The sequence below is a fragment of the Crinia signifera genome, chromosome 4, assembly GCF_055691185.1.
Source record: "Crinia signifera chromosome 4, ASM5569118v1, whole genome shotgun sequence".
NCBI lineage: Eukaryota > Metazoa > Chordata > Amphibia > Anura > Myobatrachidae > Crinia > Crinia signifera.
In genome coordinates this window covers 2,969,368-2,996,584 of record NC_139220.1, presented here as the reverse complement: position 1 = coordinate 2,996,584, position 27,217 = coordinate 2,969,368, and the positions used below count along the sequence as shown (strand labels likewise).

Here is a 27,217-nt window from a genome sequence, read left to right as displayed (position 1 = left end):
TCCCAATATGGGACGCTGTCGTTTAAGAAGCGCAGTCTGGTGTCTAATGGAGCTCAAATTTTGAGCTCTATTAGACACCAGTCCTCCTTAGGCAATACCAGCCGGGTCACCTCTACAGTGGACAGCATATTTCCAGTCACATCACTGGTAAAGGAGGAGAGAAACGTGCCACCTACAGAATTTGCACCTGTACAAGGAGGCTCATCCACCTACAATCACTGTTGGAGACCATTGACTGTGATCAGGACTGGTAACTATAATGGATTACAAATTGCCATTAAGGAACTAACAGTATGCCATATTAATTCCAAGCCTGCTAATTGCCTCAAACCAATAGCCAGCACATTGGGGCAGATGTATGAAGGGTCGATATGGGGGAGAAGGGTATCAGCGCACGTTATGTGCACTGATACCGCTTCTCCCCCATGTATGAATGAAGAGGCCGGGATGCGGTAATGGACAGGGGCGCTATGCGCCCCTGTCCATATCGGCGCTGCTATCAAAATGATAGCAGGCCGAATGTATGAACGGTCAGCATCGCTGACCGTTCCGCCCGCTGCTGGTTTTGGCTTCGCCAGCATCAGGCTGGCGAAGCCCTATCTAAACAGCAGGGACAGCGCTGTCCCTGCTGTCAGCTGTGGGCTGCGCTGGGGATCTCGCGTGAACAGCGAGATCCCGCGCATGCCCAGTGCGGCCGGCCGGGGGACAGGAGATAGCGCATCAGTATTAACTGATGCGCTATCTCCAGAAAGGGACATCGCCGGAGGGGGGAGTTAACGCTCCCCCGCTTCGGCAGACAAGATGTTAATACATCTTGTCGATGTCCCTTCCTGCTTCGCCTCGCTATTGAGGCGAAGCAGGAAGTATCATAGCGGCGCGATAAGCGCTGCTATGATACATCTGCCCCTATATGTTCTATGTTGTTTGTCATGTATGTGTTGTTATTCATTATTGTGAAGTGCACTTCATCCATTTATATGTACAACCTTTTTTAATAAATACATTATAGTATTCAACTATCTCCTGTGTGTAATATTGTGTAACCCCGGCAAGACTGCGCTTCTTAAAGCGACAGCGTCCCATATTGGGACAAAGTCACTTCTTGTTTTTTCCTTATATATTATCAACCCGGCACCCACCACCTAGGTGTGCCAGGAATAGCCCCGGGCTTTAGCCCTGCTCCTTGGTTGACTTGTTAAATGGTTAATGGCATGGCTGGGGGACCTATAGAAAAGTGTCCCCCAGCAGTGTCATTACCCTACTGATTGTTGTAACCTTATGTTGGTTTTAAAAATACAAGGAACTCCTAGTATTTTTAGAAACAGGACCATCTCAAAGAGCCCTGGGCTGGTTCTGCTCGGACGGGGGCCCCCACACATGTTTTACTATTTGTACACTTGTCGAGAAAGAAGCATGCAGGGATTTCACAGATCGCCAGAAGCTGGTCTATTTTGGGGCAATATTTTAGACATGTTAGGTGTGAGATTTTAAAAATCGTCCCCAATTAAATTTGCGATTTTTGTATACTTTTCAATGGATTTTCACATTTTTTTTTTTCTTGGGGGAAGGGGGGGGGGGGGGGGGGGTTGGTCATGTTGAAAACGTCTGACTCTTGCCCCAATTGCTCTCCTGCTCTTCACATGTCAGGAAACTGTATAATATGTTATCCCTCTACTGGAAAAAACATGCACACAAAGGACTACATCTAATTTAATTGTCTGGTTACAATACAAAGCTTCTCGCTGTTTCAGTACAAATATCAGCTGTATGACTGGTTTATGTACATGAAGAACGTACTACTACACTAAAGGCCCATACACACCGGGCTCTGTGTATGGCCCGGCGATGAGCGCTGATGCGCATTCCTGCATATCACCGTCCACTGCCGCTCATCTGCTGGTATTACCAGTGGATAGCTTTCTGGTGGCATCCTGCTATGGAAATCCGTCCATCCCCCAGGAAAATTGCTTAGTGTCTATGCACTTAGTGATTTCCAGCTCAGCAATTTTCACAATCAACGCTGTGCATACACGCTGGGAAAAAATGCCTAGTGCGTATGCATCTTAAGATCAGCATGAAGGCTGCAGTAATGCTGGGGAGGGATCAACATAGAGTCTGCAGTAATGCTGGGGAGGGATCAGCGTGGAGGCTGCAGTAATGTGGGAGAGGGATCAGCGTGGAGTCTGCAGTAATGCGGGGGAGGGATTAGCGTGGAGTCTGCAGTAATGTGAGGGAGGGATCAGCATGGAGGTTGTAGTAATGCGGGGGAGGGATCAGCGCAGAGTCTGCAGTAATGCGGGGGGGAGGGATCAGCGTGGAGTCTGCAATAATGCTGGGGAGGGATCAACATAGAGTCTGCAGTAATGCGGAGGAGGGATCAGCGTGGAGGCTGCAGTAATGTGGGAGAGGGATCAGCGCGGAGTCTGCAGTAATGCGGAGGAGGGATCAGCGTGGAGTCTGCAGTAATGCGAGGGAGGGATCAGCGTGTAGGCAGTAGTAATGCGGGGGAGGGATCAGCGTGGAGTCTGCAGTAATGCGAGGGAGGGATCAGCGTGTAGGCAGTAGTAATGCGGGGGAGGGATCAGCGTGGAGTCTGCAGTAATGCGAGGGAGGGATCAGCGTGTAGGCAGTAGTAATGCGGGGGAGGGATCAGCGTGGAGTCTGCAGTAATGCGAGGGAGGGATCAGCGTGGAGTCTGCAGTAATGCGGGGGAGGGATCAGCGTGGAGTCTGCAGTAATGCGGGGGAGGGATCAGCGTGTAGGCAGTAGTAATGCGGGGGAGGGATCAGCGTAGAGGCTACAGTAATGCGGGGGAGGGATCTGCATGGAGGTTGTAGTAATGCGGGGGAGGGATCAGCGCGGACTCTGCAGTAATGCGGGGGAGGGATCAGCGTGGAGGCTACAGTAATGCGGGGGAGGGATCTGCATGGAGGTTGTAGTAATGCGGGGGAGGGATCAGCGTGGACTCTGCAGTAATGCGATGGAGGGATCAGCGTGGAGGTTGTAATAATGCGGGGGAGAGATCAGCGTGGACTCTGCAGTAATGCGGGGGAGGGATCAGCGTGGACTCTGCAGTAATGCGGGAGAGGGATCAGCGTGGAGGCTACAGTAATGCGGGGGAGGGATCTGCATGGAGATTGTAGTAATGCGGTGGAGAGATCAGCGTGGACTCTGCAGTAATGCGGGGGAGGGATCAGCGTGGAGGCTACAGTAATGCGGGGGAGGGATCAGCGTGGAGGCTACAGTAATTTGGGGGAGGGGTCTGCATGGAGGTTGTAGTAATGCGGGGGAGGGATCAGCGTGGACTCTGCAGTAATGCGGGGGAGGGATCAGCTTGGAGGTTGTTGTAATGCGGGGGAGGGATCAGCGCGGAGTCTGCAGTAATGGCCGGGCAGAATAATTTTCCCTAGGACCCATACACCATAAACGTCCCATAATTGTACAGCGGATACGAGGTCACTGGGGTCAGCTCTAGACTGCTGTTCCTGTATTTGACCATGTAACTTATGAAAAATCAACAACAAAATCCCTACCAGTGACGCAGCCTCTATGCTGCTGGTATCCAGGTTATCAGCATTATTTATTGAGGAGTGCCGATTCATTCTGCCACAATATATGTCACAGTCGCTGCCGTGTAACCTTATGGAGGAGGCAGACATGATCACGACAGTCGTATGTTTAGGGGGTAGAATCTGCTGGTGCTCTGTGATCCCATCAGTGACATCGATAACATTATGCTTGTACCGCGGGGGCGGGCATCGTACATTTCCCATTCTCTCCCTGCAGAGCCGGAATAGGAGCCAGTAACTACCAGTCCCAGGGAGAGAAGGAGAACATTCCCATATACAGACATTTTATGTGTATGTGTTCCCAGTCCTGCAGCAATCACACAGCAGACTACATGCATTGGCGCTATCCAGAGACAATGCCATCCGCAGAATGAGAGCCTGATTCAGTCTCACTCCAAAGCTTCGTACATAGACCCTAGTCACACTTGTGCGCACACAGAAATCCATCTTATATCCGACAGATCTCTGCAGCGGGTACGGAATAATTGGCAGTCCGCATTCACAGTGAAGGTTGTGCCCCAATGTAACACAAGGATTTACTGCCGTGTGCGCAATGCAGCCTCTCTGCATTCCTGCGTCAGACCTATAGCGTAGATGGTGAAGAAACAGCAAACGTCCATCACATTGGATATCTGCAAAACGTCTGATTCCATTACAAAATGTGATTCACGAGAAGTTTTTGCGCCTTCGCTCGTCTGCACCCCTCACCTCCACCACCATGTTTCTCTCCGGTAATGCAGCAGGAAGGAGCCCCGACTACAGTGTGCCTATAGCACATATATATTTATTTATATATAGTTACAGCGTTCCGCTCTTCCTGGCTAAGCTGCGGAGTACAGTGACACTAGAGGCGGGTCTCCTTCTGCGCCCAGTGTGTGGTCAATTGGACATTAGGGATGAGGTTAGAGGGCAGAGCTGAGCTCTTGTGCCCATTACAGGGGGTTGGGCTGTCTGCTGGGGCAAATCTCTTCTTTACCAAGTACAGTACAGCCGAGCAGAGGCAAACAAATCCAGCGCCCAGCATCACCGTCGTCCCCAGGTAGATGTACCTGCAAGAGAAGCACAAAAGTCACCCATTACCCGTTCTGCTGGGACAGTGAGCAGTCATGTGATGGTGGGGTGAGGGGACACAGACATCAGTGGTGACATCAGAGAACCAGGGTATGGGTGGGGGAATGCCATATTGGGAGGAGTAACCACTGCCCATTCCTCTGCTTCTGTCCCTTCCCAGGTGGCACCGTAGTTGTGCTGGGCACCCACTACAGTGCGCGTTGTTACAGATATAATGCGCACACACAATAGTTTTACTAATGATATTGTTATGTATATCATCTGGCCATCTAGTGTGCACACTCTGTAAGTAACGGTGTAGGGCCTCATACCTGTCTGTCCTTGCGCAGCTGCTATTTACCAGAGTACTACAGACTATTCCGCATAATGCAGCTGTCACCCAGGAAAGGATGTAGACGCAAACTGGCACCATCGCACAGTCCTCAGCAGTTACGTACGTATACACAGCACCGGCGCAGTAACCGGAAACAGCGACTCCGGTCACTCAGTAGTGATGCTGGCGCCATGTTTGTATAAGGAAAATGACACGCCACTCCGTTACCTCTCCCAAACCTTGCTGTTAATCACTGCGCTACAATTCGCACTGTGAGTGGCAGCGCAGAGGTACATTGAGCGCGAGTGGTGCAATTACAGTGAATGCCAAGTCTGCTTATTATCGGCTAGTTGCGTGAACATCAGCCGTTGCGTATATCAGTAAATTCTTAGAATAAGCGAGTTGCTGGTAACGTACCGGAAGCCATCGCTGTCGTATATTCGGCAGAAGCCTTTGCCGCCGCACTGGCGCCAGCTCCATGTCAGGCAGACACTGTCTATCAGAGCTCCTAAGTAGACCGGGGCAGGAACACCGGCTGTATGGGACAAACACCGCCATTGGTCACTTTATCCTCTAATCACCATGCTGGGTATTTGGTTACAAACCAGGGAATATACACGTGATCCCCAGATAAGGAGATGGGCAGAGGGGTTCTCGGACAGTTGCACAGGGGAGCTGCAGTAATCTCAGCCAGCCACGCCTTCAATGCCCAGCGCCAATAGCATCATCAAAGCCGCACTGATGGGTCTGGCGCAAGGCTCTAATGCCAACGTTACCCAGACACTAGTGGCGGCTGCGTATGAGCAACCCCCCCCCCCCCCCAATGTGAACTGCAGGTGGCACTGGTAATATTGTATACCCCATAGTGTGATCTCATGCCACCCCAGGGTGTGACCCCGGTGCTCTGCTGTCTGTATGGTACTATAGTAAGCACCAGTGAGGCTGGCAGAGGACTTACCTAGCACACGTATGACCATAGTGTACACACCAAGGGCAAGAGTCTTCAGCTCAGGATTAATACACCTGTGGGGGGCAAATGAGCAGTAATCATACAGTACTTGTGGGGTCTTACGCTACGCTATCCCTGGTGCATTACTTCCTCCTACAGTCACCCCAAAATGTATCCTGACTGCATTACTTCCTCAGTCACCCCAAAATGTATCCCGGCTGCATTATTTCCTCAGTCACCCCGATATGTATCCCGGCTGCATTATTTCCTCAGTCACCCTGATATGTATCCCGGCCGCATTAATTCCACACAGTCACTCCAAAATGTATCCTGACTGCATTACTTCCTCACAGTCACCCCAAAATGTATCCCGGCTGCATTATTTCCTCACAATCACCCCGATATGTATCCCAGCTGCATTACTTCCTCAGTCACCCTGATGTGTATCCCAGCTGCATTACTTCCTCAGTCACCCCGATATGTATCCCGGCTGCATTATTTCCTCACAATCACCCCGATATGTATCCCGGCTGCATTACTTCCTCAGTCACCCCGATATGTATCCCGGCCGCATTAATTCCTCACAGTCACCCTGATGTGTATCCCAGCTGCATTACTTCCTCACAGTCACCCCGATATGTATCCCGGCTGCATTACTTCCTCACAGTCACCCTGATATGTATCCCGGCCGCATTAAATCCTCAGTCACCCTGATATGCATCCCGGCTGCATTACTTCCTCACAGTCACCCTGATATGCATCCCGGCTGCATTACTTCCTCACAGTCACCCCGATATGTATCCCGGCTGCATTATTTCCTCACAATCACCCCGATATGTATCCCGGCTGCATTACTTCCTCAGTCACCCTGATATGTATCCCGGGTGCATTATTTCCTCACAGTCACCCCGATATGTATCCCGGCCGCATTAATTCCTCACAGTCACCCTGATGTGTATCCCAGCTGCATTACTTCCTCACAGTCACCCCGATATGTATCCCGGCTGCATTACTTCCTCACAGTCACCCTGATATGTATCCCGGCCGCATTAAATCCTCAGTCACCCTGATATGCATCCCGGCTGCATTACTTCCTCACAGTCACCCTGATATGCATCCCGGCTGCATTACTTCCTCACAGTCACCCTGATGTGTATCCCGGCTGCATTACTTCCTCACAGTCACCCTGATATGTATCCCGGCTGCATTACATCCTCACATTCACCCTGATATGTATCCCAGCTGCATTAATTCCTGACACTGCCATTTGTATGCTATGACCCTACTGCTATATGTCTCTAATGCGGCCTCACCTCAGGAGCAGGACATATCCCCCGGCCCCTCCAAAGGACAAGCAGAAGGAAGCCATGACAGAGATCACCACATAGGACAGGAACATTCCTGAGCAGTCTCTTCCATTAGAGCAAGGACCCGCCTCCGCGGAGCCACCACTGAGGTGCGAGGCCCAGTGTGCCACACAGCTGCAGTTATGGTACATCTGTAATATATTACACACACGTGGTCTGTGGGCTGAGTGAGACACACTATAGCTAAGGACAGCTATAGCTGCAGAACGCTACTCACCACTGTGTTACCCGTCCCATTGGAGAAGTGGCAGCCAGCAAAGCAGGCAGAGGAATAGGTGACGCCATTTTCTCCACAGACCGGGTCCCAGTCATTATTAGGGCATTGGCACCAGATATTGCACCCCAATACCACGCTGTCATAGGAATCCTGCGTGTTCCTGTAGAAGAGTGAGATGGTAATACACTAATACCTGTGGTGTACGGGCATGGAGATGGTGCCTCATAATGTGATGCAGATGGAGCCGGCTGGCGATAGAATTGCTGGTACAGTATGGGGGAGAGGGGAGTGGTAAGGTATGGGAAAGTAGGAGAGAGGTAGAATACGGGGGAGAGGGAGTGGTACAGTATGGGCATAAGGAGCGTGTAGTTCCCCATGGGTAATTGGGCTCAGAGGTCACATGCTGTGCGGCTGTCACCGCTCCGGTCCCCAAGTAGGTTTAGCAGGAATGTTCAGGGACCTGTAAGTGAAGAAGCGGAGGAAGTACAAGACTGAGGATGGTGAGTGACATCTGTCTGTCTCTGTGTGTTTGTCTCTTTCTATCTCCCTTCCTTCTGGACGGACTGGACTGTAAGATACGCAAGTGCTGATAGGTGTTAATTTGTGCTCTGAGGCCAAGAGTGCTGAGGATGACCTCCACGTAGGCCCAAAACCATGTTTTAAAGGCATGTTGCGGGAAGGTGGGTGCATCCATCTTCGTCTTGGAAGGACAGAACTCCTCTCCATCATAGGTTATAATGTCTGGGTGCCAGAGAGTTACCAGGGCCGTGGTTTATCACAGTCTGAAGGTGAGAGGGTGTAGTGCAAGGTAAGTGGTCAAGCTACACCTGCACCAACCCCATCAGATGTGTACTATTTATGTGCTATGATTGCACCTTTCAGCATAAGTATGTATGTCAGGCAAGGGTGCATGTGTATGTATGCGTGTCTGTGCCCCATGTAATGAGAACATACCCATCATATGTCACACTCAGACCGGCCACAGGTGCCCTCCCGCAGCCCAGTAAAGCCAGGGACAGGAGCAGGAGGTAACCAATCACAGAAGAGCACAGCAACAGCCTGGCCACACCCACAATATTTATTCGGAATTTCTTGATAATAATCCCACCCGAGAAGACCCCCAGAGCCACAGCCGGGATGTTAATGAGACCTGAGGAGACACAAGGAGGACCATTACATAATACAGGAGATGTCCCCGATGTCACCACCATGGCTGCAGGACAGCGAGTACGCCATATATTACAGGAGACGTCCCCAATGTCACCACTATGGCTGCAGGACAGAGAGTACACCATATATTACAGGAGATGTCACCGCCATGGCCACAGGACAGCGAGTACGCCATATATTACAGGAGACGTCCCCGATGTCACCGCCATGGCTGCAGGACAGAGAGTACACCATATATTACAGGGGATGTCCCTGATGTCACCGCCATGGCCATAGGACAGCAAGTACGCCATATATTACAGGAGACATCCCCGATGTCACCGCCATGGCCGCAGGACAGCGAGTACACCATATAGTACAGGGGACGTCCCTGATGATACCTTCATGGCCGCAGGACAGCGAGTACACCATATATTACAGGGGACGTCCCCGATGATACCTTCATGGCCACAGGACAGTGAGTATGCCATATATTACAGGAGACATCCTTAATGTCACCGCCATGGCCGCAGGACAGCGAGTACACCATATATTACAGGGGACATCCCCGATGTCACCGCCATGGCCGCAGGACAGAGAGTACACCATATATTACAGGAGATGTCACCGCCATGGCCACAGGACAGCGAGTACGCCATATATTACAGGAGACATCCTTAATGTCACCGCCATGGCCGCAGGACAGCGAGTACACCATATATTACAGGGGACATCCCCGATGTCACCGCCATGGCCGCAGGACAGTGAGTACACCATATATTACAGGGGACATCCCCGATGTCACCGCCATGGTGGGGAGGTGATGGGAATACTGACAGTGTGCTCCCTCACTCACCAATGATAACGTTAGTCCGGGACGAGGTCTGTCCATATTGCTGCTCGATGTATTTGGGTTTATAGGTCACCAGACCCACCAGGGAGTTGTACTGGAAGATACTGGCGCACAGGTACAAGAGAAACACAGGGGTACCCAGCAACTCCCTCACTGACGGCAGGAAATCTGTACAGAGAGAGCACTGTATTATTAATATGGGATCTTACTGTGTATAAGGTGATGTCCTTGCTCCTCATTGGCTGCTGTATATCAGGCAATACAATGTATCTCAGCAGACGCCGGGACCGTGCCATCTGTCTGTCCTGTCCATATATAACAGGGTCGCCGGCACCGTGCCATCTGTCTGTCCTGTCCATATATAACAGGGTCGCCGGCACCGTGCCATCTGTCTGTCCTGTCCATATATAACAGGGTCGCCGGCACCGTGCCATCTGTCTGTCCTGTCCATATATAACAGGGTCGCCCGCACCGTGCCATCTGTCTGTACTGTCCATATATAACAGGGTCGCCGGCACCGTGCCATCTGTCTGTCCTGTCCATATATAACAGGGTCTCCGGCACCGTGCCTTCTGTCTGTCCTGTCCATATACTGTATAACAGGGTCTCCGGCACCGTGCCATCTGTCTGTCCTGTCCATATATAACAGGGTCGCTGGCACCGTGCCATCTGTCTGTACTGTCCATATATAACAGGGTCGCCGGCACCGTGCCATCTGTCTGTACTGTCCATATATAACCGGGTCGCCGGGACCGTGCCATCTGTCTGTACTGTCCATATATAACAGGGTCTCCGGCACCGTGACATCTGTCTGTACTGTCCATATATATATAACAGGGTCGCCGGCACCGTGCCATCTGTCTGTACTGTCCATATATATAACAGGGTCTCCGGCACCGTGCCTTCTGTCTGTCCTGTCCATATATAACAGGGTCGCTGGCACCGTGCCATCTGTCTGTACTGTCCATATATAACAGGGTCGCCGGCACCGTGCCATCTGTCTGTACTGTCCATATATAACAGGGTCGCCGGGACCGTGCCATCTGTCTGTACTGTCCATATATAACAGGGTCGCCGGCACCGTGCCTTCTGTCTGTACTGTCCATATATAACAGGGTCTCCGGCACCGTGCCATCTGTCTGTCCTGTCCATATATAACAGGGTCTCCGGCACCGTGCCATCTGTCTGTCCTGTCCATATAATATATAACAGGGTCTCCGGCACCGTGACATCTGTCTGTACTGTCCATATATATAACAGGGTTGCCGGCACCGTGCCATCTGTCTGTTCTGTCCATATATAACAGGGTCTCCGGCACCGTGCCATCTGTCTGTTCTGTCCATATATAACAGGGTCGCCGGCACCGTGCCTTCTGTCTGTCCTGTCCATATATAACAGGGTCGCCGGCACCGTGCCATCTGTCTGTCCTTTCCATATATAACAGGGTCGCCGGCACCGTGCCATCTGTCTGTCCTGTCCATATAATATATAACAGGGTCGCCGGCACCGTGCCATCTGTCTGTCCTGTCCATATATATAACAGGGTCGCCGGCACCGTGCCATCTGTCTATATATAACAGGGTCACCGGCACCGTGCCATCTGTCTGTCCTGTCCATATATAACAGGGTCGCCGGCACCGTGCCATCTGTCTGTACTGTCCATATATAACAGGGTCGCCGGCACCGTGCCTTCTGTCTGTACTGTCCATATAATATATAACAGGGTCGCCGGCACCGTGCCATCTGTCTGTCCTGTCCATATATAACAGGGTAGCTGGCACCGTGCCATCTGTCTGTCCTGTCCATATATAACAGGGTCTCCGGCACCGTGCCTTCTGTCTGTACTGTCCATATATAGCAGGGTCGACGGCACCATGCCATCTGTCTGTCCTGTCCATATATAACAGGGTCGCTGGCAACGTGCCATCTGTCTGTCCTGTCCATATATAACAGGGTCGCCGGCACCGTGCCATCTGTCTGTCCTTTACATATATAACAGGGTCGCCGGCACCGTGCCATCTGTCTGTCCTGTCCATATATAACAGGGTCTCCGGCACCGTGCCATCTGTCTGTCCTGTCCATATAGGGTCGCCGGCACCGTGCCATCTGTCTGTCCTGTCCATATATAACAGGGTCTCCGGCACCGTGCCTTCTGTCTGTACTGTCCATATATAGCAGGGTCGCCGGCACCATGCCATCTGTCTGTCCTGTCCATATATAACAGGGTCGCCGGCACCGTGCCATCTGTCTGTCCTGTCCATATATAACAGGGTCTCCGGCACCGTGCCTTCTGTCTGTACTGTCCATATATAGCAGGGTCGCCGGCACCGTGCCATCTGTCTGTCCTGTCCATATATAACAGGGTCGCTGGCACCGTGCCATCTGTCTGTCCTGTCCATATATAACAGGGTCTCCGGCACCGTGCCTTCTGTCTGTACTGTCCATATATAGCAGGGTCGCCGGCACCGTGCCTTCTGTCTGTCCTGTCCATATATAACAGGGTCGCCGGCACCGTCCATCTGTCTGTCCTGTCCATATATAACAGGGTCTCCGGCACCGTTCCATCTGTCTGTCCAGTCCATATATAACAGGGTCGCCGGCACCGTGCCATCTGTCTGTCCTGTCCATATATAACAGGGTCTCCGGCACCGTGCCATCTGTCTGTCCTGTCCATATATAACAGGGTCGCCGGCACCGTGCCTTCTGTCTGTCCTGTCCATATATAACAGGGTCGCCGGCACCGTGCCATCTGTCTGTCCTTTCCATATATAACAGGGTCGCCGGCACCGTGCCATCTGTCTGTCCTGTCCGTATATAACAGGGTCTCCGGCACCGTGCCATCTGTCTGTCCTGTCCATATAATATATAACAGGGTCGCCGGCACTGTGCCATCTGTCTGTCCTGTCCATATATATAACAGGGTCGCCTGCACCGTGCCATCTGTCTGTCCTGTCCATATATAACAGGGTAGCTGGCACCGTGCCATCTGTCTGTCCTGTCCATATATAACAGGGTCTCCGGCACCGTGCCTTCTGTCTGTACTGTCCATATATAGCAGGGTCGCCGGCACCATGCCATCTGTCTGTCCTGTCCATATATAACAGGGTCGCCGGCACCGTGCCATCTGTCTGTCCTGTCCATATATAACAGGGTCTCCGGCACCGTGCCTTCTGTCTGTACTGTCCATATATAGCAGGGTCGCCGGCACCGTGCCATCTGTCTGTACTGTCCATATATAGCAGGGTCGCCGGCACCGTGCCATCTGTCTGTCCTGTCCATATATAACAGGGTCGCTGGCACCGTGCCATCTGTCTGTCCTGTCCATATATAGCAGGGTCGCCGGCACCGTGCCATCTGTCTGTCCTGTCCATATATAACAGGGTCTCCGGCACCGTGCCATCTGTCTGTACTGTCCATATATAACCGGGTCGCCGGCACCGTGCCATCTGTCTGTCCTGTCCATATATAACAGGGTCTCCGGCACCGTGCCTTCTGTCTGTACTGTCCATATATAGCAGGGTCGCCGGCACCATGCCATCTGTCTGTCCTGTCCATATATAACAGGGTCGCCGGCACCGTGCCTTCTGTCTGTCCTGTCCATATATAACAGGGTCGCCGGCACCGTGCCATCTGTCTGTCCTTTCCATATATAACAGGGTCGCCGGCACCGTGCCATCTGTCTGTCCTGTCCATATATAACAGGGTCTCCGGCACCGTGCCATCTGTCTGTCCTGTCCATATATAACAGGGTCGCTGGCACCGTGCCATCTGTCTGTCCTGTCCATATATAACAGGGTCCCCGGCACCGTGCCTTCTGTCTGTCCTGTCCATATATAACAGGGTCTCCGGCACCGTGCCATCTGTCTGTCCTGTCCATATATAACAGGGTCTCCGGCACCGTTCCATCTGTCTGTCCTGTCCATATATAACAGGGTCTCCGGCACCGTGCCATCTGTCTGTCCTGTCCATATATAACAGGGTCTCCGGCACCGTTCCATCTGTCTGTCCTGTCCATATATAACAGGGTCTCCGGCACCGTGGCTTCTGTCTGTACTGTCCATATATAGCAGGGTCGCCGGCACCGTGCCATCTGTCTGTACTGTCCATATATAGCAGGGTCGCCGGCACCGTGCCATCTGTCTGTCCTGTCCATATATAACAGGGTCTCCGGCACCGTGCCTTCTGTCTGTCCTGTCCATATATAACAGGGTCTCCGGCACCGTGCCATCTGTCTGTCCTGTCCATATATAACAGGGTCTCCAGCACCGTTCCATCTGTCTGTCCTGTCCATATATAACAGGGTCTCCGGCACCGTGGCTTCTGTCTGTACTGTCCATATATAGCAGGGTCGCCGGCACCGTGCCATCTGTCTGTACTGTCCATATATAGCAGGGTCGCCGGCACCGTGCCATCTGTCTGTCCTGTCCATATATAACAGGGTCGCTGGCACCGTGCCATCTGTCTGTCCTGTCCATATATAGCAGGGTCGCCGGCACCGTGCCATCTGTCTGTCCTGTCCATATATAACAGGGTCTCCGGCACCGTGCCATCTGTCTGTACTGTCCATATATAACCGGGTCGCCGGCACCGTGCCATCTGTCTGTCCTGTCCATATATAACAGGGTCTCCGGCACCGTGCCTTCTGTCTGTACTGTCCATATATAGCAGGGTCGCCGGCACCATGCCATCTGTCTGTCCTGTCCATATATAACAGGGTCGCCGGCACCGTGCCTTCTGTCTGTCCTGTCCATATATAACAGGGTCGCCGGCACCGTGCCATCTGTCTGTCCTTTCCATATATAACAGGGTCGCCGGCACCGTGCCATCTGTCTGTCCTGTCCATATATAACAGGGTCTCCGGCACCGTGCCATCTGTCTGTCCTGTCCATATATAACAGGGTCGCTGGCACCGTGCCATCTGTCTGTCCTGTCCATATATAACAGGGTCCCCGGCACCGTGCCTTCTGTCTGTCCTGTCCATATATAACAGGGTCGCCGGCACCGTGCCATCTGTCTGTCCTGTCCATATATAACAGGGTCTCCGGCACCGTGCCTTCTGTCTGTACTGTCCATATATATAACAGGGTCTCCGGCACCGTGCCATCTGTCTGTCCTGTCCATATATAACAGGGTCTCCTGCACCGTGCCATCTGTCTGTCCTGTCCATATATAACAGGGTAGCTGGCACCGTGCCATCTGTCTGTCCTGTCCATATATAACAGGGTCTCCGGCACCGTGCCTTCTGTCTGTACTGTCCATATATAGCAGGGTCGCCGGCACCGTGCCATCTGTCTGTCCTGTCCATATATAACAGGGTCTCCGGCACCGTGCCTTCTGTCTGTCCTGTCCATATATAACAGGGTCGCCGGCACCGTGCCATCTGTCTGTCCTGTCCATATATAACAGGGTCCCCGGCATCGTGCCATCTGTCTGTCCTGTCCATATATAACAGGGTCTCCGGCACCATGCCATCTGTCTGTCCAGTCCATATATAACAGGGTCGCCGGCACCGTGCCATCTGTCTGTCCTGTCCATATATAACAGGGTCGCCGGCACCGTGCCATCTGTCTGTCCTGTCCATATATAACAGGGTCGCCGGCACCGTGCCTTCTGTCTGAACTGTCCATATATAACAGGGTCGCCGGCACCGTGCCTTCTGTCTGTCCTGTCCATATATAACAGGGTTGCCGGCACCGTGCCATCTGTCTGTCCTGTCCATATATAACAGGGTCTCCGGCACCGTTCCATCTGTCTGTACTGTCCATATATAACAGGGTCGCCGGCACCGTGCCATCTGTCTGTACTGTCCATATATAACAGGGTCGCCGGCACCGTGCCATCTGTCTGTACTGTCCATATATAACAGGGTCGCCGGCACCGTGCCATCTGTCTGTCCTGTCCATATATAACAGGGTCGCCGGCACCGTGCCATCTGTCTGTCCTGTCCATATATAACAGGGTCTCCGGCACCGTGCCATCTGTCTGTCCTGTCCATATATAACAGGGTCTCCGGCACCGTTCCATCTGTCTGTCCTGTCCATATATAACATGGTCGCCGGCACCGTGCCATCTGTCTGTCCTGTCCATATAATATATAACAGGGTCGCCGGCACCGTGCCATCTGTCTGTCCTGTCCATATAATATATAACAGGGTCTCCGGCACCGTGCCATCTGTCTGTCCTGTCCATATATAACAGGGTCTCCGGCACCGTTCCATCTGTCTGTCCAGTCCATATATAACAGGGTCGCCGGCACCGTGCCTTCTGTCTGTACTGTCCATATATAACAGGGTCGCCGGCAGGAGTGTGTGCGAGGATGTAATGTCATATAGTACATGCAACAATAAACATAACATGAAACTAATGTACAAACTTTCCACCCAGCGCTTTGTATGCGCTGCCTCTCAGTGCTTCCAGGCACTGTCCAGGTCCCTGCCTCTACAATACTTGCCCTACAAACTGGCCACTTTTAGGCATCAGCACCCTGAGCAGAGTATAAATCCGTGAAGGTCTGAAAACCTGGACCGGAGCCGTGTGCTGAGAACCCAGCCTTCTCTCCCTCAATAACTCCTCAGCATCAGATGATCAGGCCAGGATTAAGGTCCCAGAGAGGAACAAAACGTTTGCATTGGATGTTGTTGTATACTACAGTATATATATCATTTCACATACACACACACACACACACGCAGACAGACATGACATTATTTTTCTACCTTTGGATGATTTTGGCAGCTGTTCTTGGTCTTGGTGAATCTTTGCTTTTTTGAGATCCGTGAGGATGAATTGGCGCTGCTCGGAGGGTCTAATAGAATTAGTTTGAAGGTCAGGTTTTTGCTGCTCTTTTGGTAGAAACCAAAATGGTATAGTGGCCACTAGACTGATTATTCCGGCTACCAAGTAACCAAGCCACCATGCCCCAACCCACTGATCATCCTCCGGAGTAATTGATACCCTGTCTGTAGAGAAACATGGCGGTCACATGTATCAACGACTAAATACCAGGAGAGAGATTACTGTATTTAATGAGAAGTGAAATCAAAATGTAATCAACAGAATTCAACCAGAAGAGTAAACTCAGTCTGTGACTACAAGACATTTTTTCCCCCAGCACACTGAGTGGTATTAGTAACCAATCTTGAACACTACATGATAATAGAATTCAGAGATATTACACATACCTGCGCAGGGGTATGCTATGCCCCCAAGCCACGTCAAGGCTTCTCTGTATATTGGGGGTCCCTAGTGCTATATCTAGGTGTAGGGTGCAGCACCCCAAAAACTGTCATAAGCTAGAAAGCCCAGCGCGGCATGCCAGTGAGATACTATAGTGCCAATAATTAGTGATAGGAAGCCAAAGCTATATATAGAGAGAGATAAAATAAAAAATGAAATGTAATTAAAATAGAAGAGAGATAGTGTTAGTGAGGGAAAAGTGTTAATAGAATGTAAGGGCATGCCGCACTAAAGCCACCCATCTCAACCAGTCCAGCGGCACCGCACCCCACACCACCGTTACTCTAAATTGGGTCTACGATTAACCAGCCCGGAGCCATGATAATGGCTCCTTACTTGATATATCTGAACTTAAGGCCCCCATAGACTATGCGATTTTCGGCCGATTTCATCCGATTTCGGCCCTTTGGGCCGATAAATCGGGTGAAATCGGTCCAAAATCGCATGTATTTGAGATCTGATCTGATGCGCGATCCCGCGTGCATCGGACCGGATCACAGAGTCGGACCTACAGAACATAAGATATATTGGAATCTGAGCCACCATGGGTGCTTTTTATCACCCACGTGGTTCAGATCCGATATATCTTTATATACAGCCAGCAGCGCCCCCCCCCCCCCCCCCCCCGCATTGACGGCTCCCGGCGGAGGTAGTGCAGGCGGGGACCGCAGGCGTCGCAGAGCAGAGACCGTCAGCGCGGCGGGAGAATAGGAAGAAATCCTATTCAAAAGACCGGGCGGCCGCTGATTGGCTGAGCTCTCAGCCAATCAGCGGCTGCCCAGTCTTTTCAATAAGATTTCTTTCTATTCTCCCGCCGCGCCGACAGTCTCTGCTCTGCGACACCTGTGGTCCCCGCTTGCACTACCTCCGCAGGGAGCCGTCAATGCAGGGTGGGGGTGCTGCTAGTAAGACAGGGGGCGCTACGGGGGACACAGAGTTGGCAGTAACAGAGCCGGGCAGGAAAAGCTGTCAGCGCTGGAAAAAAAAGCCTATACAATGAATGGGCAGCCTGTGATTGGCTGAGCGCTCTCTCAGCCAGTCAGCAACTGGCTGAGAGAGCGCTCAGCCAATCACAGGCTGCCCATTCATTGTATGGGCTTTTTTTTCGAGCACTGACAGCTCCCGCCTCCCCCTGTCCGGCTCTGTCACTGTCCCCCGCAGCGCCCCCTGCACGCTGCCTTAGCAGCGCCCCCCACCAGCAGCCCTGTTCTGCAGCCCCCCCCCCTGCTCCCCGTGCTTACATGTGATAAATCGAGACGATTTATCACATGTAAAAAATGGCACATCAAGTGCCAATCTTATCAAGCTCCCCCGGGGAGCTGCCAGGGAAGCTCAGGGGGAAGTCGGGGGCTTAGTGTATGGGGGCCTTAAGAGCTACCTACCTTAGAGCAACCCCAGACTACTACATGTGGCATATCAGGACCTGAATCTCCACCTAATACAAGCTCCTCTCTGCCTCTCACAACATAACAGAATTCATAGTATCTCACTGGCGTGCCGCGCTGGGCTTTCTAGCTTATGACAGTTTTTGGAGTGCCGCACCCTACACCTAGATATAGTGCTAGGGACCCCCAATATACAGAGAAGCCTTGATGTGGCTTGGGGGCATAGCATACACCTGCTCAGGTATATGTAACCAATATCTCTGAATTCTATTATCATGTAGTGTTCTAGATTGGTTACTAATACCACTCAGTGTGCTGGGGGAAAAAATGTCTTGTTTTGCTTAACCAGTATTAACCCCTCCCTTCCATGCACCTTAGTAGTATTACTGAACTAATTTGAGCATCTACCACTATCTGTATGTACAGTATATCAGTCCGTGACTACGCCTATGATCTAGATTAAGCTGAGTACACACTATACGTATCGCGGCGTCGCCGATATCGTTATCGATAAGATTGTTCTAGTTACCTAAATCCACAGCTCCAATGTCGACGAACAATGAGGCACACAGTGATCCCAAAAGAAATCCAAATATCGGCCCTATAACAGCCGCAGTCTGGACACAAGCTGAAACAACATACAAGAGAACGCAGAGTAATATATCGTAATCAAATAATGTTATTGAAGAGTTATCAAACAAAGACAACAAAAGCAGTCGTGACAAAAGAGGGGATGACCAGGTAAATCGGGAACATCCTGCATCAGAGAGCAAACGTCAAACGGTGCAACTAGAAACTGGAGAACATACTGGCAGGGCCAGATTCCACAAGGAGATGAAAGGTACAGAGAGCGGGATGGGAGGAAAAGAGAAGAGGGGAAAAGAAAGAGAAAAGCGACAAACTGGGGGGGGGGGGAGCAATGAACCCGGCACAAGGGGAGTGGCCATGAGGATATCAGAGATTGTACCATTGACTAAAAGGGTGTGATATTAGTGCACGACCACCAGATCCGATGTGACCGCATTGTCTCCAGCAACGGTTGGAGGTTGCCGGGTACATTTGGTGTAAGCATTGTGGGACAAGGTACCATCCGGTATATACCTTACTATCGGAGTTTTCTTTAATGGAGAATAATGCAGTGTAATATAATAATACCTCCCAAATTCTTTTGTACAATGTTTTACCATAAGCCATGATCCGCGCAGTGACACCCACAATCCAACTGTCTCTGCTCCTGATACATCAATCCTCACCAATAATAACCTTGGCCATACCAAGATCCGCCCAGACATACCCATAATGCACCTGGCTATGGCTCTGACGCATAAACCCACTGGAGATTGCAGGGAGATTCCAACAACGTTACACTCAAAGTCGGCGGAGGTAACAGAAGTGATTTTGTCACATCAGAAGAACATTGGCGGCGTTATGCAGTATACAGTTATGGCCTGGTACATCGTGGTTTACAACGCGCCATTGAGGGCTCTGACTCGCGAGTTGCAGATCACGTTATGTCCTGCGTTATGTACCACGCCATGCAATACATAGTTTAACCACTGGGTGACTAATGCTCCACGTTAAGACTTTACGCTACGGATTTTTGCAAACCACTTTTCACTACGGATTTTGTCCTTACTTTACGGACAGATTGTTTTGTATTTATTCGCAGAAGCAGCTACGTACGGTCATTTATGTAATTGGTACAGAAGCCATGCTAACCTTTGCTATTGCTGGATGACTACTTAAAACATTATTTGAGGACCTACAGTATCATACTTTACACTACGGATTTTGTCCTTACTTTACAGACAGATTGTTAGTACAGTATTTATTCGCAGAAGCAGCTACGTACGGTCATTTATGTAATTGGTACAGAAGCCATGCTAACCTTTGCTATTGCTGGATGACTACTTAAAACATTATTTGAGGACCTACAGTATCATACTTTACACTAAGGATTTTGTCCTTACTTTACGGACAGAGTTCTTTTCTTTTATTCGCAGCCGCAGTGACGTACTGGATGGTCATGAACTGTATTTGATTGGTGCAGAAGCCATGTTAACCATCTGCCAGGAGTGAAGTCACAGGCAATAGTGGCCTAGCGGGTAGAGGCACGGCTTCACTATCTCAGTATCAGTAGTTCGATCCTCAGTTGGTTACATTATATTTTTATTTTTTAAACGTTTTTTTTCGCAAAATAGATTTAGCTTTTCAGGTAAAACTCCTTGCCTTGAGGACCGTGTTTCGGGATTAAATTCGCTAACCATTGCTAACCAGCCACTTTTCACTACGGATTTTGTCCTTACTTTACGGACAGATTGTTTTGTATTTATTCGCAGAAGCAGCTACGTACGGTCAGTTATGTAATTGGTACAGAAGCCATGCTAACCTTTGCTATTGCTGGATGACTACTTAAAACTTTATTTGAGGACCTACAGTATCATACTTTACACTACGGATTTTGTCCTTACTTTACGGACAGAGTTATTTTCTTTTATTCGCAGCCTCAGTGACGTACTGGATGGTCATGAACTGTATTTGATTGGTGCAGAAGCCATGCTAACCATCTGCCAGCAGTAAAATCACAGGCAATAGTGGCCTAGCGGGTAGAGGCACGGCTTCACTATCTCAGTATCAGTAGTTCGATCCTCAGTTGGTTACATTATATTTTTATTTTTTAAACGTTCTTTTTTTTTTTTTTAAACTAATACAGTTACAGTAGTTGGTGCTTATCAAAATCTTTCGGACTTTTCCACAAACAAAAATTCACAATGGCAGGTCTCCATGTACAGTACACGATAGTTAATACCCATACATACTGCGCTACAGAGAACGGTTATTTTTCGCAAAATACAGTAGATTTAGCTTTTCAGGTACAACTCCTTGCCTTGAGGACTGTGTTTCGGGATTAAATTCGCTAACCATTGCTAACCAGCCACTTTTCACTACGGATTTTGTCCTTACTTTACGGACAGATTGTTTTGTATTTATTCGCAGAAGCAGCTACGTACGGTCATTTATGTAATTGGTACAGAAGCCATGCTAACCTTTGCTATAGCTGGATGACTACTTAAAACATTATTTGAGGACCTACAGTATCATACTTTACACTACGGATTTTGTCCTTACTTTACGGACAGAGTTCTTTTCTTTTATTCGCAGCCGCAGTGACGTACTGGATGGTCATGAACTGTATTTGATTGGTGCAGATGCCATGTTAACCATCTGCCAGCGGTAAAATCACAGGCAATAGTGGCCTAGCGGGTAGAGGCACGGCTTCACTATCTCAGTATCAGTAGTTCGATCCTCAGTTGGTTACATTATATTTTTATTTTTTAAACGTTCTTTTTTTTTTTTTTTTTTTAAACTAATACAGTTACAGTAGTTGGTGCTTATCAAAATCTTTCGGACTTTTCCACAAACAAAAACGATAGTTAATACCCATACTGTACTGCGCTACAGAGAACGTTTTTTTTCAGCAACAATAGATTTCTCCAAACTCAGACACAGACCGACACCTCAGACAATAAGATGTTGATTGCAGTCATACAGTATGTTAATTTCAGTCTGCCTTTTTGTTTCGCTGGTAATTGTACATAATTCAAATGCACCTATCAGCTTCATGAAGGATTTCCTTTGTCTCTGCCAGCATAAATTCAGCTACATTAAAATTGTCAAACAATCCAGTTTGTTTTTCTGCATCTAAACCGTGTAGAATTGCTACGGATCGTCTCTTCATCTCTTGCCTGTATACAAGCACGAGATTGTACCTGTACACCTGGACTATTCATTCTGCTGAATCCAAAGTCAAGTTGTTGCTGCGTTCGTGTTTCTACCGTTTTACCATCATACTGCCTTCCTTCCGCAAGAACACTACTGTATCTTCTCGCTGGAGCAGTACAGTAAGTACACTATACAGTAGTACAGTCATTTGTACATTTCACTGATTGCTGCATTACAGTATACAGTAAGCAGCACTACAAAACGGTCCCTGCGCGGAAGCGCTCGGTTCCCACCCTTCCCTGAATGAAGCTGTTTCCCTTCTTTTCCTACTGTTCAAATGCACCCGGTGCAGAATACTGTATACCATCGCTTGCTGTGTATACTGTATTCAGATACTGCAGGCTGCCGCTATGAGTATTGGGGCAGATGTACAGTATTAAGCGTTAACAAGAGATTCAATCCAAGGGTGATAAGGAGAGATAAACGTCCAGCCAATCATCTCCTTTCTGACTTTTTTCAAACACAGCCTGTAACATGGCAGTTAGGAGGTGATTGGCTGGATGTTTATCTCTCCTTATCACCCTTGGATTTACAGTACCTCTTGTTAAAGCTTAATACACCTGCCCCACTGTCCATAAATACTAGAGTCTGTTTCGCAGACTTACTGTATACAGTATCTACAGTGGTAGTGATATCGTGATTTTTGATGCCTTACACGTTCAGTGCAGTGCAGTAGAGATAGCGCCATTGAGAATATTGTACAATGTGTTAAAATTGCCTGGTGTGTATGGGCCGCAGATCCCCGACTAGCGATGACAGTACTCTATTAGGGTGGGCTACTTTAGGCTGCTAAATACTAGTTCTCTCCGTAATACAATTGGTGTAATACTGTAAATAACGTATTTTTTCGCTATTTTGCACTCATACTGTACTGTATTTGTGTAAAAAAATACCCTAGCTGTGTACAAAATCCCCTAGCTGTGGGTGTTCGTATTGTAAGTACGAGGGGCGGCAGTACGCATCCTCTGACCTTTTCATACCCACACTATCCACGTCGGCGTGAAGTTGATCTTACTGTACAGTACAGTATACACTGTAGCGTGGCGCGCGCAGCGAGCCCCGCGAGGGCACGCGCATTACTTCACAAGTATTACGCGTCCCCTCACGGGTCTTGCTGCGCTCGTCACGCTTCAGGTTCAGTGGCTCGCTGCGCTCTATATACTGTACTGTAAAATCAACTCCAAACTCCACGCCGACGTGTGTAGTGGGGGTATAAAAAGGTCAGAGGACGCGTACCGCCGCCCCTCGCGGGCTGGCTGCGCTCGCCACGCTTCGGGTTGGTGTTGATAATGGGGTCTCGTTAACAATGGTGGTGCATTTAAAATAGTCATTACCCATCAGGGTACTCATCTGGTTGCCTGTACAATTAAAAATCGGTCCTATCGCTTCATATCACATGCGATGCGATTTTTGGTTGTACAATGCCCTGCGATGGAAATGGTGGGCGCCTTGATAATACACAAGTACCCCATTTTTTTTTAATCATGCTACTTTTTGCCAATTTTCAGATCTACAGTAAATCTCCAAGTGTGTATAGTGTAGGCCACCAATGGGAGACACAACACTAGCAAAGTCTCCCGTCTGCTGATTTGACCAGCATGCCAGCGATGATGGATAATTTTTCATCCATCATCGCTGTGTGTGTGTGTACACCGCGCGTGCTTTCAACTTGCGGACCGCCTCTGCGCCTCCCCTTCTCCTGTCCCTGCTCCTTCCCCCTGCTCTGTGTTGTTATGAGCCACACATTACCGGCCGCTAGGGTTGCCACCTCATCCCTTTAATCCTGGAGACTGTACTGTATTTGGTACTTGTCTATTATCATCGCATCGCATACCACTAATTAAGGGAAGGCAACCCTACTGGCAGCACGTCCGGCCCCAACTTCACTCCTGCCTGCCCGGCTGACAGCCAGTCGACTTGTTGCCGAAGTACCAAAATTTCCATTACTGGTCAGTACTGTATTTACGGTACATTACTGTACAGTATCTTGTCTCCACAGTTCCTGAGATTAAACATGCCGCCAAAAATCACCAAAGAAATGAGCCAGATCATCGTCAAGATGAAGCAAGATAACAAGACAACACGAGAGATCCAGGCTTGGCTGAAAGAAAGTGGTACTGAAGTTCATTTACAGACTGTGCGCAATCATGCTTCTATGAGGATGCGCCCCAGATACAGAACTTCTTCTCACTGCACATTGTAAGTACAGTACTCTATACAGTATTAGCAGATTCTATAATTACTGTACTGTACATTACTACTGTATACTGTACTGTACCAGGCGGCTTCAAGCTGTGGCCCTCCAGCCGTTGTGAAACTACTGTACAATTGCCATCATGCTGTGCCATCGATTTGCTATTAGAGAAAGATACAGATGTGTAGTTTCACAACAGCTGGAGGTCCACAGTTTGGGCATGCCTGCTGTACTGTACAGTATGCTGTACAATCATTTTTGTCTGTGTTATACTATAGGAAAGTCCAAAAGATTGTAGAAGAATTAACTTGTGGTGATGATGAGCGTACTGCTGGAAAAATAAAAAACATTCTTCATTCGGACTATGATATGGACGTTTCAGTTTCCAGTGTGAAACGGATGCGAAGAACAATGGGATGGAGATATTGTCGCACAAGGTAATGTAAAATACTGTACTGTACAGTACATCAACCTTAATTTTACAATACTGTATACTGCAAGTCATAAGCATTTAATGCCTCAATGGTCCTAATTTTTCTTTACTTACTGTACCTCTAGGCTGCATCCCATGATAAGAGATGTCAATAAAGAAAAGAGAGTGATACAAGCTCAACAGTGGATTGACAGTGCCGAAAAATTTAATGATGTACTTTTCACAGATGAAACTTCTGTTTCTATGGAGAGGTTCTCAAGAATGTCCTTCTGCAAACCTACCTTTATCTCATTGAAACCACGAGCAAAGTTTCCATTAAAAGTCCACGTATGGGGAGGTATATCTCGCAGGGGTGCTGGACCTATGTTAGTTTTTGAAGGTACTGTACTGTACATTTCTACTGTACTGTAGTTTTAAACAACTCAGAACCCTGAAATGTGTACATGTTAATGGCATCTTACTGTACTGTATCTCTGTAGGGATTATGGATAAGATCTTCTTCCAAGAACAAATAGTCGATCGTGTTTTGGTGCCATTTATCAGAAAATACTATCCATCTGGACACAGAGTATTCCAAGATAATGACCCAAAACATTCTGCTTCTGCAAAATACATGGAAGAGAGAGGAATAATTTGGCAACGCACACCACCAGAGTGAGTATTATTCGAACAGCATTTACTGAACTACAGTACACTACTTATTGTACAGTCGTGATTTTATTACTACTGTACTGTACAGTATGTTAATACAGTAGTACTTAACTTTTGTATGTACTGTACTACGTATACTTTAGGTCACCGGACATGAACCCAATTGAAATGGTCTGGGCACAAATGAAGAAGTTCATCAGGAATGAAGTGAAACCGAAAAATAAACAAGAACTTTTGGATGGGATCAGGACTTTTTGGGAAAAAAAACTGACACGTGTCCAGTGTATTAAGTACATAAACCATCTGGACACCGTCTTGCCTGTCGTCATTGAGCGAAATGGGCATGCAACTGCTAAGTAGATTCTCCAGTACTGTATAATACAGTATAAAGTACTGTACCTGTAAAAATGAACCCCTCGCAGCAGTCTCTTACAGTACAGTATACTGTACTGTACAGTACAGTACCTCTCCTTTTACTCGCTGTCCACCTCACAACTTACTGTATTTCCCTCCCTTCAATGTTTACTTGACATGTACTACACATTGCAGTTTGCTTGGGTCAGAGAACAAGGAAGAACCACTGGCCTGAAAAAAGTACAGTAAGTTTATGATCTTACTGTACAACACTGTTACAGATTGTCATGTGTACTGTATCTCTCCCTCGCTATTATTTTTTCTACTCTACCATGAGCAAAATCAAGCGTGTTTGGGCCAGAGAACAAAGGACTGGCAATGAAATGGAAAAAAAGTAAGTTTATGATCTTACTGTACATTATCTCTCTCCCTCTCTCCCATCCCCTTCCCCTGCCAACATGTCCCCCCCCCCCCCCGAAACCCTTGTGACCATTCAGTACTAACGCTATTCTTTTTTCTTCTCCCCTTACTGTATCCACCACATGCCACTCTACCATGAGCAAAATCAAGCGAGTTTGGGACAGTGAACAAAGGACTGGCAATGAAATGGAAAAAAAGTACGTTTATGATCTTACTGTACATTACTGTATCTCTCTCCCTCTCTCCCATCCCCTTCCCCTGCCAACATGTGTCTCCTCCCCCCCCCCCGAAACCCTTGTGACCATTCAGTACTAACGCTATTCTTTTTTCTTCTCCCCTTATCCACCACATGCCACTATACTACAGTATGAGCAAAATCAAGCGTGTTTGGGACAGAGAGCAAAGGACAGGCAATGAAATGGAAAAAAGTAAGTTTATGGGGCGAGATTTATTGTGTTTACCGTTTTTCCGAAAATGCGATTTTTGCTCAAATCGCCCTTTATCGCCGTTTTTTTAAATCGCTTTTTTTTCCAGAACTAGAATATTTAATGAGGTGTGTATTCCGGCATGAAAAGTGGTACCTGGAGGAGTGGGGACCCCCCCAATAAAGGGGTCCCCCCCCCCAGCCTTCACCCGTCCAGGGCTGAAGCCTGGGGCTGTCACCGGCGTCCCTGGCCATTGGACGCCGGCCTGATAGGGTTAAATTGTCATTCCTAGCATTGCTTAATACAGGAGAACTGCAAGTGCCAGCAGACCTCCCCAGCAGGCTGGGACTTGGGGAACCACAAGTCCCAGCATGCGTGGCATTAATGGGCCCGCTGGGACTAGTAGCCCACCTGTAAAAAGAATGTTAAAATAAAGCACACGAATGCGAATTCCGGAGTTAAAAATAATCGCACTTTTAGAAAAGTGCGATTTACAGTATGCCGCAAATCGCCACCCATTACAAAAATGGATTTGGGAAAACAATGAAAAAACGGCCGTTTTGGCGATAAAAATCGCCAAAAACCCACCATCGATCTCTAATACTGTAAATGTCACCAATGATCTTACTGTACATTACTGTATCTCTCTCCCTCTATCCCCTCCTCTTCCCCTGCCAACATGTGTCTACCCTCCCCCCCCCCCCCCCCCCTGAAATCCTTGTGACCATTCAGTACTAACGCTATTCTTTTTTTCTTCTCTCCCCATACCACTCTACCATGAGCAAAATCAAGCGTGTTTGGGACAAAAGAGAGACCCACTGCCTTGGAAAAAGCTTTCTTGTCACCTA

At 49.0% G+C, this 27,217-nt stretch overlaps 1 protein-coding gene across 5 annotated transcripts in view; it reads right to left on the bottom strand.

Moving 5' to 3' along the window:
* Window positions 1-1,694: 1,694 nt before the first annotated feature.
* Window positions 1,695-27,217, bottom strand: part of LOC146073550 (solute carrier organic anion transporter family member 1C1-like) — an 86,067-nt gene continuing 60,544 nt past the window's right edge. For 3 of the 5 annotated variants that reach the window (XM_083180742.1, XM_083180744.1, XM_083180743.1), the window contains 9 exons: window positions 18,639-18,737; window positions 16,205-16,447; window positions 9,492-9,656; window positions 8,441-8,636; window positions 7,487-7,646; window positions 7,216-7,400; window positions 5,912-5,976; window positions 5,371-5,488; window positions 1,695-4,618 (listed from right to left, as the gene is read on the bottom strand). In XM_083180742.1, coding sequence (XP_083036868.1) covers window positions 4,414-4,618; window positions 5,371-5,488; window positions 5,912-5,976; window positions 7,216-7,400; window positions 7,487-7,646; window positions 8,441-8,636; window positions 9,492-9,656; window positions 16,205-16,447; window positions 18,639-18,737 — 1,436 coding nt within the window. In that variant the 3' untranslated portion in view covers window positions 1,695-4,413. The remainder of the gene's footprint in view (window positions 4,619-5,370; window positions 5,489-5,911; window positions 5,977-7,215; window positions 7,401-7,486; window positions 7,647-8,440; window positions 8,637-9,491; window positions 9,657-16,204; window positions 16,448-18,638; window positions 18,738-27,217) is intronic. The other 2 variants (XM_083180745.1, XM_083180747.1) reach the window with 1 other exon arrangement.